The following is a 14,799-nucleotide window of genomic DNA, read 5'->3' on the forward strand; positions in this document are numbered from 1 at the left end:
CTATGTGACTAAAAGTATATAACAATACTTCTATGGCCCTTCCAAGGAAAGAACTGATCTTGGTCTGGAATTCAAATTGCCATCACTTACATTCTCCTCAACTGTTGCTCTTTCCTACGCATTCATATTAAGGCATATATTAACCAAAGCAAAACATTTTTTATTATTCTGCTATGTTTACTTACCTAATATTTTCACAGTATAATGAGGACTTTCTAAGACAATTCCTTCTTCTGTGTCAAACATAGGGTTATCTATTCCAGTCTTTGGAGGAATCTGGGCTAGTTTCTTGAGTCTCATGGAAGAATTAAGGTCAAGTTCTTGCTTTTTCCCTTCTTCTTCTCTCCTACGTCTCATGTCCTCCTGCTGCTGTCGAATACGCTCCAACTGTGCACTTCGTCTTACTGGCATCATCCTGGTGCCCAAATCTCCAGGACAGTCAACAGCCATCTCTCGGTGCTTCTGGTGTTCCTCTGGTGATGCAAGATCAACATTTTTTACTTCGCTGTCTGATTCCTCTGTAACATGCCCATTCATATGGGATGTTGTCATGGTTATCTACAAAAACCTGTACCACTTTTTATAAATCAATTTTTCCTATAAAGCCAATTTTCTTGATTCTGTAGTATAAAATCCATGTTACTTCACAAAAACAAAAACAAAAACAAAAAAACTTCTCACATCACATAATAATGCTACGAAAAATATCCATGAGGGAAATCTAAGGGGAAAGATGGGGGAGAAAAAGTGTAAGAATTACAATATAAAAGCAGACTTTACATAGCCCACTTCCACTTCCACAAAATATTTTTTAAAAGTCTAACAAGCATATAATACTATTTTGCTATGTAGATTATGTACACACCTTTCAATTTACAGTTAATGCTGAGAAAATCAAAGTGCTTTAAAAAAAAAGTCATCTCCCAATAACTTGAAATATACTATTCAATCTTAGGGATAAGCAAAATGATACAATGCAAAGTTTAGCAAAGTAGGAAAGTAAAAAGTTTTGGATACTAATTTTATAAATAATAGGTTGCTTAAAGTATAAAAAAGTATTAACTTATCCTTTCTTTTTTTTTTTTTTTAAGAGAGAGAGAGAGAGAATTTTTTATATTTATTTTTTAGTTTTCGGTGGACACAACATCTTTGTTTGTATGTGGTGCTGAGGATCGAACTCGGGCCGCATGCATGCCAGGCGAGCGCACTACCGCTTGAGCCACATCCCCAGCCCTTAACTTATCCTTTCAAAGTTGCCTCAACATACTATTTTGTTCTCACTTACTACACATAGAATTAGTTAACTGCTAAAGTCATTGATAGTAATCAATCTGGCACATAGCAGGTCATATTGGTGGCCTCCTTAAAATACAGGTAGTACTGCGGGGGAAAATTAATTCATTTTTAGGAATTTTGAGATGAAGAAGTACCCAAATAATGAGAAACTTCAACTAGCAGCAAAGGCATCTAACTATAAAACATTAAAGTAGGAAAGGATCAGGTAGATTATCTGTCTTTGGCCACATTTATAAAAACAAGTAGAGTTAATTTTTTTTTAAATTTGTTTAGATGCCAGGATCACATTGGTTATGCAGCCACGTTTATACATACAGCAATGCAATCTGTACACGTGGAAAAATGAGAATTCATACCCCATTTGAATCAAATGTATGATATGTCAAGATCATTGTATTGTCTTGAGCAACTAATAAAAAAAAAAGAAAATTTGTTTAGAGAAAAGGTAGTATCTATTACTACTCAAAAAGTATTTAAAGTCATACTATACAGGAAAAAGAACATTTTTGAACTTGAAGAAAACTAAATATTCATTTTGACTCTGCCACTTCCTTTATGATTTGAGTTTCTCTCAAATTTCAGATTCACTTAAAAAATTATTCATAGGATTATTCTTAGCTTTAAATAAGATAATGTATGCAAGTTATAAAGTGAAGATACATATACTAGTTATTAGTATTAATTTGTTTCTCCCATTTAAAAAATGTCCCCAAAATATTTTAGACAAGAAAAATATTTTATAGGATGACACTGGCTTTTCATCAAGCCATTTCTTGTGCATAAGTAGGCAGATTGTTTATACAAGTGTAAACCCACACATTAAATCTAATTAGCCTTCTTTTACTCAAGGCTTTAAAAATATTTACAATAATAAACCTACTACCTCCTTGAGTTGAACATCATTTCAGTAAAGAAAATGGTTAGAACAGAATGCCAACTAAGCAAAAACCATGTTTTTAAATTATATTCCTAACATCAAGCTTATTAAAAATATGTTAGGTCCTAATGAAAACAGGAACAGAAACTGCTTAAAACAGATCTACCTAGGCTACCAGGAAAACCATCAAAGCTGACAATCAGGAAAAGAGACAAATTACATGTGGCACTAAAAGTCACATTTTCACAAGAATAGATAGATTGTAGTCTTCCATTCAAAGTTTAGCTTCTTTATTTATAACCATGTTATCTACAAATAAGTGCCTCATTTACTATTAGTTTGTATTTTTTTTCATTAAAATGGGAGCTATTAGACTTATGCTAGGTGATTCTTGAGCGTTATGTTGATTATACAAATGCAAATTCAGCTTATTTAATATTTTTACTACAAACAAAATGAAATTTTTGTAGGAGTTACCCTAGTGTTATTTATAATTTTAATTTTTAAAATCTAGGAGTGTACCTATTTCTAGAAAATTAACTCTCAACCTTCTTTGTTTATATCAATTACTAGATTATTAAAAATTGAACTTAATGAATATAATATTTTAACATATGTTGAGAGCCACAGCCGAAGGGGCCCCAGCAAACTTCCAGCTGCCGGCTGATGATTGGCTCACAGCAGCCCCAGCAACATCTAGCTGATTGGCTCCTCTGCAGTGATGCTCATTGGGCTGTTTCCCTGCCCTTTCAGACCACGGAGCTGCTCATTGGGGGACTTTTTTGGCTCCGCCCACGTGACCCAGCCAATCAGCCTCAAGAGCAGGAGGATTGTGGGAGGTGGAGAGAAGCTTGTGTGGGAGAGAGAGGCTTGTGGAAAGCCAGTGGTGGCAGTTGAGGCTCTGAGGGTTTTTCCTGAGAGGCTGTTTTGTTTGGCGTGTGTGGTTCTAAAAATAAAGTTAGTTTCTTTTGACAAGTGGCTCCTGATTGTGCCCAGCCAGACTGCGGCAAACATATATGCTAGTCTATACAAATTATGATCTAAAATTAAAACTCTTAAAATGTTTCTTAAAAACTCTTAAGAATGTGTGCACATTCACTACACTAGATCATGAAGGAAATTACAGACCATGCAAGAGAGACTGGGCTAGGTGATTTGGGTCAGAATTCTTATGAGTGGACTATTATCATCATGCTTATCTTTATGGATCTAGTCTTTTACTCTTAGAAAAATTTCTGCAATCTGATAGTAATCCACTTAAAATTCCACTTTGGTTATCTCTTTTGGTGTTCACAGTACACTGGGAAAGATGGTATAAATGAATGAATGATTATTCTCCAGTTGGTTTCTCCTCACCAGATCCAAATGCATGAGACAGTTATTTTTATACCCCTAATACTTAGAACAATCATGTCGTATAGAAAATGCTCAAGAAATATTTATTCAACTAAATTTGGAGTGTCACAAATATACAGAGAACATACAGACATGTAAAACTTAGTCTGTGATAGAGAATGACTGAAAACTTAAGGATACATTTCTGTGCACTACTTTTTAAAGGACAACTAAAATTTAACCACATAGAGGAGGAGTCTGTAACAGACAGAATCACATAACCAATAGGAAGGTACAATATGAAACAATAGCACCTTCAGAAAATAACAATGTAGTACCGGATGGGACAATGGAAAAATGTCCTACACGAATAACAATAGGAAAGGGAAGTAGGAGGACAGACCAAGGAGAGTTTTAGAACTAAAGAACTTTATCCTGAAAGTAGTTAAGTATCATTAGAGGCTTTTAAGCAGCGGATGATAAAAATCACATTCAGTTTTATAGAAATATTATTCCCATATAAGGATAGAGGGTTGAATGAAAGAAGGCAATGAGACTAGTTTGAAAGTACCTGTAAGAAAAGGGGTCCTGAACAAAGAGAGTGAAAATGAAGAAAAATTACATTTAAGAAAAATGTAGATTATATAATCAGTTGAACTTTGTGTCTATTTAATATAGCAGGACAAAAAAAGAAAAGAGACACAGGATGAAAAGGAAGTGGTAGTTACAATTATAACAACAGCAACATTTACTGAATACTTCTTTATGTGCCAGAAATATAGTAGTCTGCCCTTACTCAGTTTTGCTTTCTTCAGTTTCACTTTTTTGTGGTTTGTTACTTGTGGCCTCAAAATATGAAATGAAAAATACCAGAAATAAACAATGTTTAAAACTGAATGCATTCTGAGTAGCATGACAAAATCTTATGCCATCTTGCTTAGTTCATGTGGAATGTAAATTGTTCCTTTGTCCAGAATATCCACACTCTTATAGTCATGCTACTCACTCATTAGTCACTATTATATACATAAGAATAAACATAGTACACATAGGGTTTGATACTATCCTGGGTTTTCAGCACCTGTTGGGGGAGTATCTTAAAATGTATCTCCCAAGAATAAGAAGAGACTACTGTGCAATAAGCACTTCACATAGTATTCACTCATTTAATCCTCATGAGAAATTTAGAAGTAGGCCCCAAAATGTCCCCATTTTGTAAATAAAGAATGGGAACTGAAGTAGGCCTTGAAGAGGAGATTAAGAATAAGGAAGGGCCATACAAACCAAAGGTAGAAAGACAAAAGATAGGCGAGAAAAATACAAATAAGGCTAGTTGACTAAAAAAGGAGAATAGCAGACGATAACTTATGAAATATCTTAAAACTTACTTTTGATGACAGCAAGAGAATCATTAAATGTTTATAAAAGGGGGTGATTTATACATAAATTTAATTGAACATTCACCCTTGGTTAGGTACTAGGGTTACAAAGATAAAATCCATGCCCATTACTCTAGCTACCAAAATTTCCAACAGGGACCTAGAAATTAATGTGTACAGAATTAAACTCCTATTTCCCTCTAATCTGTTCATATTTTCTTTGAACCTATTCCTCTGTTTCCAATTCTAATTAATGCTGTAACATCCATGCAGCTACTCAAAACAGCACAATGTTTAAGAAAATAGCTTCCAAGCCTAGTGTTGTGGCTCAAATCTGTAATCCCAGTGACTTGAGATGCTGAGGAAGAAGGCTGAGGCAGAAGGATCGCAAGTTGAAGGCCAGCCTTAGCAATTTAGCAAGGCCCTGGGCAACTTAGTGACAACCTGTCTCAAAATAAAAAATAAAAAGGTCTGGGGATGTAGCTCAGTAGTAAAGCACCAATGGGTTAAATCCCCAGTACCCAAAAGTAAAAAGAAAAGAAAATGGCTTCCAATCAGAATGCCTAGGATCTAGTCTTTGTCTACTCTCCTTTTAAGTCTCAGCTCAAATATATCTGTGGAATTCTCCAATCCCTAACACATTCTTAATTAAGATAGATTACAACTATTTATATCTTTGTCTTTCTATTCCATCAGATAGAACATCCCTGAGGTCAGGACTAGGCTAATTTAACTCTGGATCTATAACACTGCTTATGTTCAGGCCAAGCAAATAGAAAACTTCAGAATATAAACTCCAGCAGTGTGACCTCAGGTTCATACTCTTAACCACTACCCAATGGTTTGCTAAGTATATGACAATATCATGAAGTATGACAGAGAACAGAGAAGGAGAGTAAGACAGAAGGGAAGGAAAATAGAGGTTTAGTTCCAGACACATTAATTTCAAGGTGCCTACAGATCACACAGATTAAATTACTTAATTGGCAGGGGTCTGTTTTGTTCATCTCTATAGCCACGATAACTAGAGTAAGGGCTAAATGCTTAACCAAGTATATGAACAAATTATTCCTCTGTTCAGAACCTCTGATAGTTTTAATACTACCTAGAGAATGAAGTCTAAACTTACAAGGTGAATCTAAGCTTTTAACAGTATTTTATACTTTCCTGCATGAGACTTTTAATTTAGTCTCCTCATTTATGCCTATCCTATACCTTTTTTGTTGTTGTGACTTGCCCAAATTCTGTATGAACTATATCTCCTTTCATCTTCTACCTTCAACACATACCTCAAAGTCCCTAATTTCTCCAAGAAATCCTTCTAGACCTCCTGGGTTCAATAACAAGCTCACCATAAAATAATCCAAAAGTCTATGTTATGTTCACAAGCTAATTCATGAAAGCCATGAAATATACTGAAGTTCTTAAACAAACCAACCAATATATGTGTCCCACAGTTTTTGCATTATAATTTTTAAGCAGGCAATCCACAAATACTCTAGTTTGTTTATATATTTCTTTCAATATATATGAATACAGAGTAAAAGAGTCCTAGTCCAAAGGAACTGCACTCCCCTCCTTTAAAAAAAAGTCTTTTTTGTGACAATTCAGAAGCTGGTAAATGACTGAACTAGAGAAATACCTCCTGATTATATAAACAATAGACTGTCTTATGAAAATAATGGAATATACAAGTTATTGGACTAATTTCCCCCTTTCAATCTTCCAATGGTAAATTAAATAAAGGAAAGTTTCAAAGGTCTATATTTCATTTTCTCATCAGAATTCCTGCTCCCACCCCAAAAACAAACATGATAAAAATAAATCTCTACACAGTTCACAAAGCAAGAAAATACATTTTCAGGTTGGCAGGCCAAAGCTGTTTCAATAACTTCAAACTAGTTTGAGGAGAAAGGGCTTTGCTTGCATGAATTGGTTATAGGACAAGGTAAAAGGAAGTTAAATAAGTGTCAATAAGTGCAAATGATTCAGATTGTGGGGATTGAAATAGCTTAACCAGAACGGGCCCACTGAAAACTCAGTACCAACAAACATAATCATTTGTGTAAGAGCTGGGAAACAAGACATGTCAGCAGGAAAACAATTTCCAAAAACTCGGTAACTTAATTTTTAGGCAGGGGCAAATGGAAAAGACATATTTTGTATGTATTAACATGTTCACAGTCTATACTAGTATCCAGAACTCTTCCAATTTTTTTTTTCAATTCGTCCTTCCTCCACTTCTCCAGCAAGTAATGCCCTCTGACCAGCAGCTGGGAAGTCTCATTGTAAGTGATCAGCATTCCTCTGACATTCTAAGAGGCTGGACTATTTGTTTCCATAGAAACAGCTTTGTCAGCTAACACAGGATTCAGGCCAAGAATAGTGAAAATAACTTACATTATGCAAACTGGAAAAAACCTTGTCTACTATCCTTAGTTTCTCTTCTCTGGTTTTTCACAAAACTCAAGATAACTTTCTTACTCTGTAAAATTCAAAAATCAGATAATTAATCAAGTGTCAAAATCTGTTTCTGAGGGAGGGGAAAAGGAGGGAAAGGTTAGTTCCATATGATATCCAATTCTGTTTGCAGACAACTAGAATTTCTTAGTACAAAGTTATAAAAAGACATCATCATCACCCGTGTCTAACAGAAAACAATTAAAATCGGTGCTGTGTATTATTAGTGCTGTTTGAAATGTCAAATGGTGCATTCATATTGAAAACAGTCTGGAAATTCCTCAAAAAGATAAACAAAAGGAAACCATATGTCCCAGCAACTTCACTCCCAGGTAAAAATCCAGAGAAATGAAAACATACTTCTACACACATGCACACAAATTTGTGCACAAGTGTCCATAGCAGCACTATTCATAAAAGAGAAACAGTAGCAAGACCCGAAATGTCCAACTGATAGAATCAGGGATAAATAAAAAGGTATATATTCATATATAAAATATTATTAGATTTTAAAAAAGAAAGGAAAAAAGTACTGAAACATGCTGCAACTGAGATGAAACTTAAAAAACAATGTAAGTCAGTCACAAAGGACCACACGTACTATATAATTCCATTTATGAAATGTCCAAAATTCACAAATCTATAGAGACAGAAAGTAGATTAATGGTTGATTAGAGTTAGGGGTAGGTGTGTGGAAAGGAGAATTATAGTTGGGTGCAGGTTTCTTTGGAAGATAAGGTAAATTAATTGTGGTAAGCTGCACAACTCTAAAGATAGTAAAAGTCACTGAACCGTACACATGAAATGGGTGAGCTGTATGATATATGAATTAAATTTCAATAAAGTTATTTAAGAAACACAATGAAATACTACTAAAAGCAATAAATTGGTTACAAGTGAAAAGACTGATAATACTAAGCAATAAAGAGGATGTGGAGAATCCAAAACCCTCAGAGAGAATTTAAAATGGTAGAGCCTGACCGGCAGTTTCTTAAAAAGTTAAGCATATATGCTTACCATATGACCTAACAATTCCACAAGAGAAATAAAAATATATTTTTTATTTGTAAAAATCACAAAGATCTGTAAGGAATATGCATAGCAGCATTATCAATAATACCTTAAAACTGGACACAGTGCCCTTCAAATAGTGAATGGATAAACAAAACAAGGGATATTATTCAGCAATGAGAAAAGTATACAGTTAACCATAAATGGTATATAGTTAAGCATAAAACTACTGATACAACATAGATGGTCTCAAAAACATAATGCCACACACGACAGTACATATGGTATGATTCCAGTTATATGAAATTTCTAGAAAAAGAAAAACTAGTACTTTTATAAAAAGCAATTTGATGGTTTCCTAGGACTAAGGGTCAGAGCAAAGACTGACTGTAAACTGGCAAAGGGAATGTTTCATGTCAAAGAATTGTTCTAAAATTAGATTCCAGTGATGACTGTGCAATCACATAAAATTTATTAAAACCCAAACTGGACCCATAAAATGTGAATTTCATAGATATGAAATATATCTGGATAAAGTTGTTTTAAAAACTCATTAAGTTGAACACTTAATGAGTAAATATTAATATGTTATACCTATTCATCTGATTTTTTTTTAATATTTATTTTTTACTTGTAGGTGGACACAATACCTTATTTATTTTTACGTGGCACTGAGGATCGAAACCCACATGTGTTAGGCATGTGCTCTACCACTAAGCCATAACCCCACCCTCATCTAAGAAAACAAAACCTTAAACTATACACTTAAATTGGACATCCTGTTTCATATAAATCATACATCAAAGAAATAATTTTTAGAAGACCATTGCATATTCCAAAAAACAAGACATATGCTGACATCATATAAAAGACCCTGTCATTGTGACAACATGGATAAAACTGGAAAATGCTGTGCTAAGTGAAATAACACGACATGTACATGTAATCTAAAATAACTGAACTTATAAGGAAGTGGAGAGCAGAATGGTAGTTACAAAGGCCAGAGGGTAAAGAATGGGAAGATGATGGTGAAAGGATAAAAATCTCAGGAGGACTTTGAGGGAATATATATTTACAGGATCCACTGCATAATGTGGTATATAGTTAATCATAGAGTATTTTCCATTTCAAAATTATCAAGAGAATAAATTTCAAATGTTTTCACCACAAAAAAAAAAATGTTAAGCATTTGAGGGGATAGATTTAACTAGCTTGACTAATTATTCCATATTGTATTTATAAATCCTAACATCATTTTGTATCCCATAAATACAATTCCTATAATCTGTCAACTTATAATTTTAAAAAAAAAAAAGTATTAAAAGCTTTTTATTCCCAAATCACCTTGGCTCTTCTGAAACATTTTTTGGATGCCAATGTTTCTTAACCAGCGTGACTTTGCCTCCCACCCCCATTCCTAGGGAAATTTAACAATCATTGTACACTATTTTAACTGCCATAACTTGGGGAGGGAGGGGTATTACTGGCATCTACTTCATCTCTGATAAGGCCAGAATGCTTAACATGCACAGGACAGCTCCCCACAACAAAGGGGCCTGAGTTATGGCTCAGTGGTAGAGCGCTCGCCTAGCATGCGTGAGGCACTGGATTTGATCCTCAGCACCACATAAAGATATTGTGTCCACCTACAACTAAAAAATAAATATTAAAAAAAAGAATTATTCAGTTCAAAGTGTCAATAATGCCAATCCTGAGAAACTCTTCAGTTAAACAAAGCCAACCTGGTATATATTATTTTCACTGAAGCATTCAGTCATTCAATATTTAGGATGTTTCTCACATACAAAATTTAGTGAAGTTTCCTTGCTACACAACTAACAGTGGTATTTTAGCTTATTGTGTTTCAAATGTGTTAAGAATTATTGATTTCCAAATAACTAGTAAACAATGAAGCAGAAGATCCTCAGATATCATTCAATTCAGAAAGATATTTAATTTAATCATTAATGTTCAGGAAGAAACTTCAAGGGTCATCTTCACAGTGGATGGGAAGATAAGAGCAGAAGTTCACTTCATCTTATTATCCTGTAATTTTTAAAGTCCAAGTGAATAAAAGTTCTGCTGACTTAAAATGTTTAAAAAACAAAATAAAGCTGGGCATGGTGGCACTCACATGTAGTCCCAGCTACTCTGGGGGCTCAGGGAGGAGAATCAGTTGAGCCCAATAGTTCAAGGCCAGTCTGAGCAATACAGGGGGACCCTGTCTCAAAGAAATTAACAATAACAACAAAAAAACTCTTATTCAGATTCATTCCTCGTTTTACAAATGACAAAGGAAGATCCAGAAATTTTAAGTCATTTGCCAAAATTATACAAATACTAGAGGCAGAGTACAAAAAAAGAGAAAAGTCAACGTGATAATGATCACCAACAGAATAGTAATAAAACAAAGGGAACAAAAACAACTGCCAAGTAAATCACCTTACACTGTCTATTGGGGTCTGAGGAAGAAAGCAAACACACTTACAGTAACATATTCCAATATACGAGCCATACCCAGCAACTGCTTACAACCTGCCTGGAACGGCACAACACTTAAAATGATAGTTAAACATTAAGAATGGCCCACACAAGGAAAAACTAAAAACAGATTCAGACAAAACATTTAATGGTTATAAATGACCATTTTGACACTCTCTATGGTGAACACTGTGTTATGTACTTTAAATATGATTAATCCTAAAAAAAAAAAACCTACAGGTTTAAGAGTACTACTGTTATCCTGAAAGACAAATAAGGAGGCAGATTTAAAGAAGTAAAGTGCTACACAGAACCTCAAAATAAACATTCAAAAATTATAGCAGGTATTTCTGTGTAAATAGTTACATGACTATGTAAATAAATGGTTTAATGTTCATTAAACATATCATATAACCCTTAAGATCTTTATTATATAGTAATTTAAAAGTAATTATTATCCTTATTTTACAGAGAACAAAAGCAGGGTGATTAATTTTAATGGTTTGAGTAATTAGTGATAAAGGTAGTCATAGTAAGAAAAGTAAAAACGCAGCAGCAGTAGTTAGCAGGCATGATGCAAACATTTCCCATATATTCTCATTTAATCCTTCCAACTCCTCAATTAATTTCAGTTTACAGATGAGGTTAAGTGTTGGGTATGGTGGTACATGCATGTAATCTTAGGGACTCAGGAGGCAGGAGGATCTCAAGTTCAAAGTCACCCTCAGCAACTTAGAGAGGCCCTAAGCAACTTAGTGAGACCCTGAATCAAAATTAAAAAAAAAAAAAAAGTGGGCAGTGTGGTGGGGATGTGGCTCAGTGTTTAAATGCCCTGGGTTCAATCCCCAGTACCACCCCACCCCACCCCACCCCACGCAAAAAAGAAAGAAAGATGAGGTTATATTGTTTCTCAAGGTCAGAATTCTAAGTAGCAGAGCCAAGACTCATACTAAGTTTGTATGAATCAACATTAAGAGAAAGAAAAAAAAAACTTCTATTGATCATTAAGATTAATTCTCAGTTTAGTGTTTTGGGTATTTCCTAAAAATTTTTTTAGGAAAAAATTCTTTTAAACGTTGAAATTCCATAAAAAACAAAATCATAGATCCAAATACCTAACCACTTCTTGCTTTTTTTGTTGTTGTTGTTTTAAATTTTTTTTTTATTTGTAGGTGGATACAGTAATTTTATTTTAATTATTTATGTTTATGTGATGCCGAACCTAGTGCCTTACACATGCTTGGCAAGTGCTCTACTACTGAGCTACAACCCCAGTGCCTCTTCTTGCTTTTTTAATGCTTAAAATTTAGCTTTAGTTTTAAGTATTTCCAGGGAACAATGGGGCTGCATACTGGATCAGCCTTCACAAATCTGAATAGTATTGTTATAACAGTACTTTGAAATATAAGAAATAGTGAGGGAACAAGAGCCATGATTCTTTGTTCCCCTTACCTGATGCTCATGCTGGGGATGGACTGAGGACCTCATCCATGCTAAGCAATCAATGTACCTTAAACTACATCCTTATCCTCCATGATCTTTTTTTTCCCCCTGCAACCACATAAGTGGAGTTCCTATATATGTACTGAAATAAAATATTTTGTTTTTAAGCAGTGGTAAGTTTTGCATTTGCTCAAATCAACACAAAGTTCAAGGTCTTTGGAGATAATTAAAGACCACACTCATGGCTGCAATTGGTTAGAAGCCAAATAGTATCAAAGGTATCAAATGACTGGTTACTTGAACTGCCCCATTATCACCTTCAACTCCTCAGTAATAAAAGATTTAATGCATCCAAAGGTTAGAAAAGTTTTTGAAAAAGATATTAGGACTAAAGGTAATTTATAACATTTTCAAACTGACCAGAAAAGGATTTTAAAACATGGTTTAAAAAAACCTGCACAGTGGCTTTTCTATATATGGCTACTAATCAAGAATATACAAGACCTAGTTGGAGAATTAAAGCAGTCTAGATAAGGAACAGAGCCAATGTAAGAGAAAAGATAAAGCCAGGTTTGACTCTGACTGCTAAACTAAATTATCTGAATTTTTTCCTGCAAGCAATGGGAGACAACAGGTTTCTGAAATCTAAATCTATACTGTAACCAGAGTTGACAAGGGGAAAATGTAAATAAAGTAGCCAAAAAAGACAGTAATATTTTACACATGAGAAGATAAAAGTAGTGGTGAAAGGAAAGAAAAGGGATAGTTTCAAACAATATTTATTACAAAGGATAATTTGATAGGATTTAATAACCAGGAAATATAATATTCTATATATCTATATACATACATATATACACACACACACATATATATATACACATACATACACACACACACACACACTAACATATATAATTCTAAAGTACTCAATAAACAACTGAACCTGTGAGAGTTATGTAACCTTAAAATAAGAAAATCCAGAGAATCAGATCCCTCCTCTCACTCTTAGGGAGGCAGAAAAATGGGGATAAGAATTAGAAAACAGATGATTTAATTCCATTTTTTAAGCATTACATTTAAAGTGGGAGTTTTAGCAGGCAGTTAATTACTAAAAAGGACACTAAGGAGATAAGCCAAATCGTCCCATTTTCCAAATAGCACTGAAAAGTTAGATCACATGGCTCAAATGGGATATAAACTAAAATCCAGATGGGTGAACCCTTTTGTAGATCCACAGTACTATATTTCTATAAGATGATATCATGCTGATTACATGCTTCCTTTAAAAGTCTCATAATTACATAATTCTTTTGCCTTTAAAATATGATCAGAGAAAATTAATATTTCCCCTTAAATGATTCATACTATATATGTTAATAGGCTACAAGTTTATTTTAGCACCTGATTGCAGTAACATCTATTGCTCAGTTACTAAAAACTGAGTTAACCAAGTAGCAGACACAACCAAGTGGAGAAATGGCAAAAATAAATGTGAATTTTCCTACTGAACATGAAAAGTGAAACTAAGCTACCAACATTCCAGTTTCCTAGTGATGCTATTTTTAATAATAAAATATTAATTTATAGCTTAAAAAATGAATATCTGGAAAGTACAACAGAACAGCCCATTAGATAAATTAGTTATCCTCTTGGGGTAAAATTTAGGTAGCTTGACAATCGTATCTGTAATATCCCTAAATACATTTATAACCAATTGTATCAAATTGCATCAATCCCACCTGAGAATATCTCAATATACCCCAGCTTGTCTGTTCTCATGCCACTACCTTATTCATATTCACTTTATTTCTTGCATTTCTTTTTTTAACAAGCTGCTTAACTAGTCTTGCAAACCTTGGTATTTCTCTGTCATTTTACATAGTATAGCTAGTCAGATTAACTTTCCTGAAGCACCCCTATTACCATGGAAATGTTCTTTTGAATGTTTTTGTTCCTTTTTCCTTGGCTTACTGTGTACCATTCATGCACCAGGTTAAGCACCTGGCATGAATTATCTCATTTAACCTTTAAAACAGCTCTTTGTTCATTTCTGTACCTTAGCTTAGCAAAATACGCAATTTGCCCAATTTCAAAGGCTAAATGGCACAGCTGGTTCTGAAGTCTGTTTGACTCCATTGCACTTTAATGATTATTCTGTAGGACACATTTTAAATTCCTTCACCTGACATTCATATGGCTCCTTTTGACTTAGTTCTAGAATACTTTTCCCACTCTATTTCTCCTTCCCCTATCTCCCAAATCAAACCAGTTGCTATTTTCCCATACTAGCCCTGCAATTTCCCACCTCCACAGCTTTGACATATTATTTTATACCCAGAAAAACATTCTCTCCATTTATTTTTTTAATATGTTAAATTTTACTCCTCCACTGAGTCTTATGCAATCTTCTTTAAACCCACCTGTTCACAACCACAATCTACCCTCCCAATACACTTAAATCTGTCTCTGCTGTACCGTTTAATGTCTACCTTGAAATCAGAATGTTTACTAGTT

General features: G+C 34.1%; 1 protein-coding gene across 3 annotated transcripts in view; it reads right to left on the bottom strand.

Annotated features, from left to right (window-relative positions):
* Pals1 (protein associated with LIN7 1, MAGUK p55 family member) overlaps positions 1–14,799 on the bottom strand; it is a 91,457-nt gene that overhangs the window by 56,581 nt on the left and 20,077 nt on the right. The window contains exons 2-3 of one of the 3 annotated variants that reach the window (XM_027929499.3): positions 7,288–7,372; positions 186–721 (exon numbers count right to left, since the gene is read on the bottom strand). In XM_027929499.3, coding sequence (XP_027785300.1) covers positions 186–552 — 367 coding nt within the window. In that variant the 5' untranslated portion in view covers positions 553–721; positions 7,288–7,372. The remainder of the gene's footprint in view (positions 1–185; positions 722–7,287; positions 7,373–14,799) is intronic. The other 2 variants (XM_071607951.1, XM_071607950.1) reach the window with 2 other exon arrangements.

The sequence above is a fragment of the Marmota flaviventris genome, chromosome 2 (genome assembly GCF_047511675.1).
Source record: "Marmota flaviventris isolate mMarFla1 chromosome 2, mMarFla1.hap1, whole genome shotgun sequence".
Lineage (NCBI taxonomy): Eukaryota > Metazoa > Chordata > Mammalia > Rodentia > Sciuridae > Marmota > Marmota flaviventris.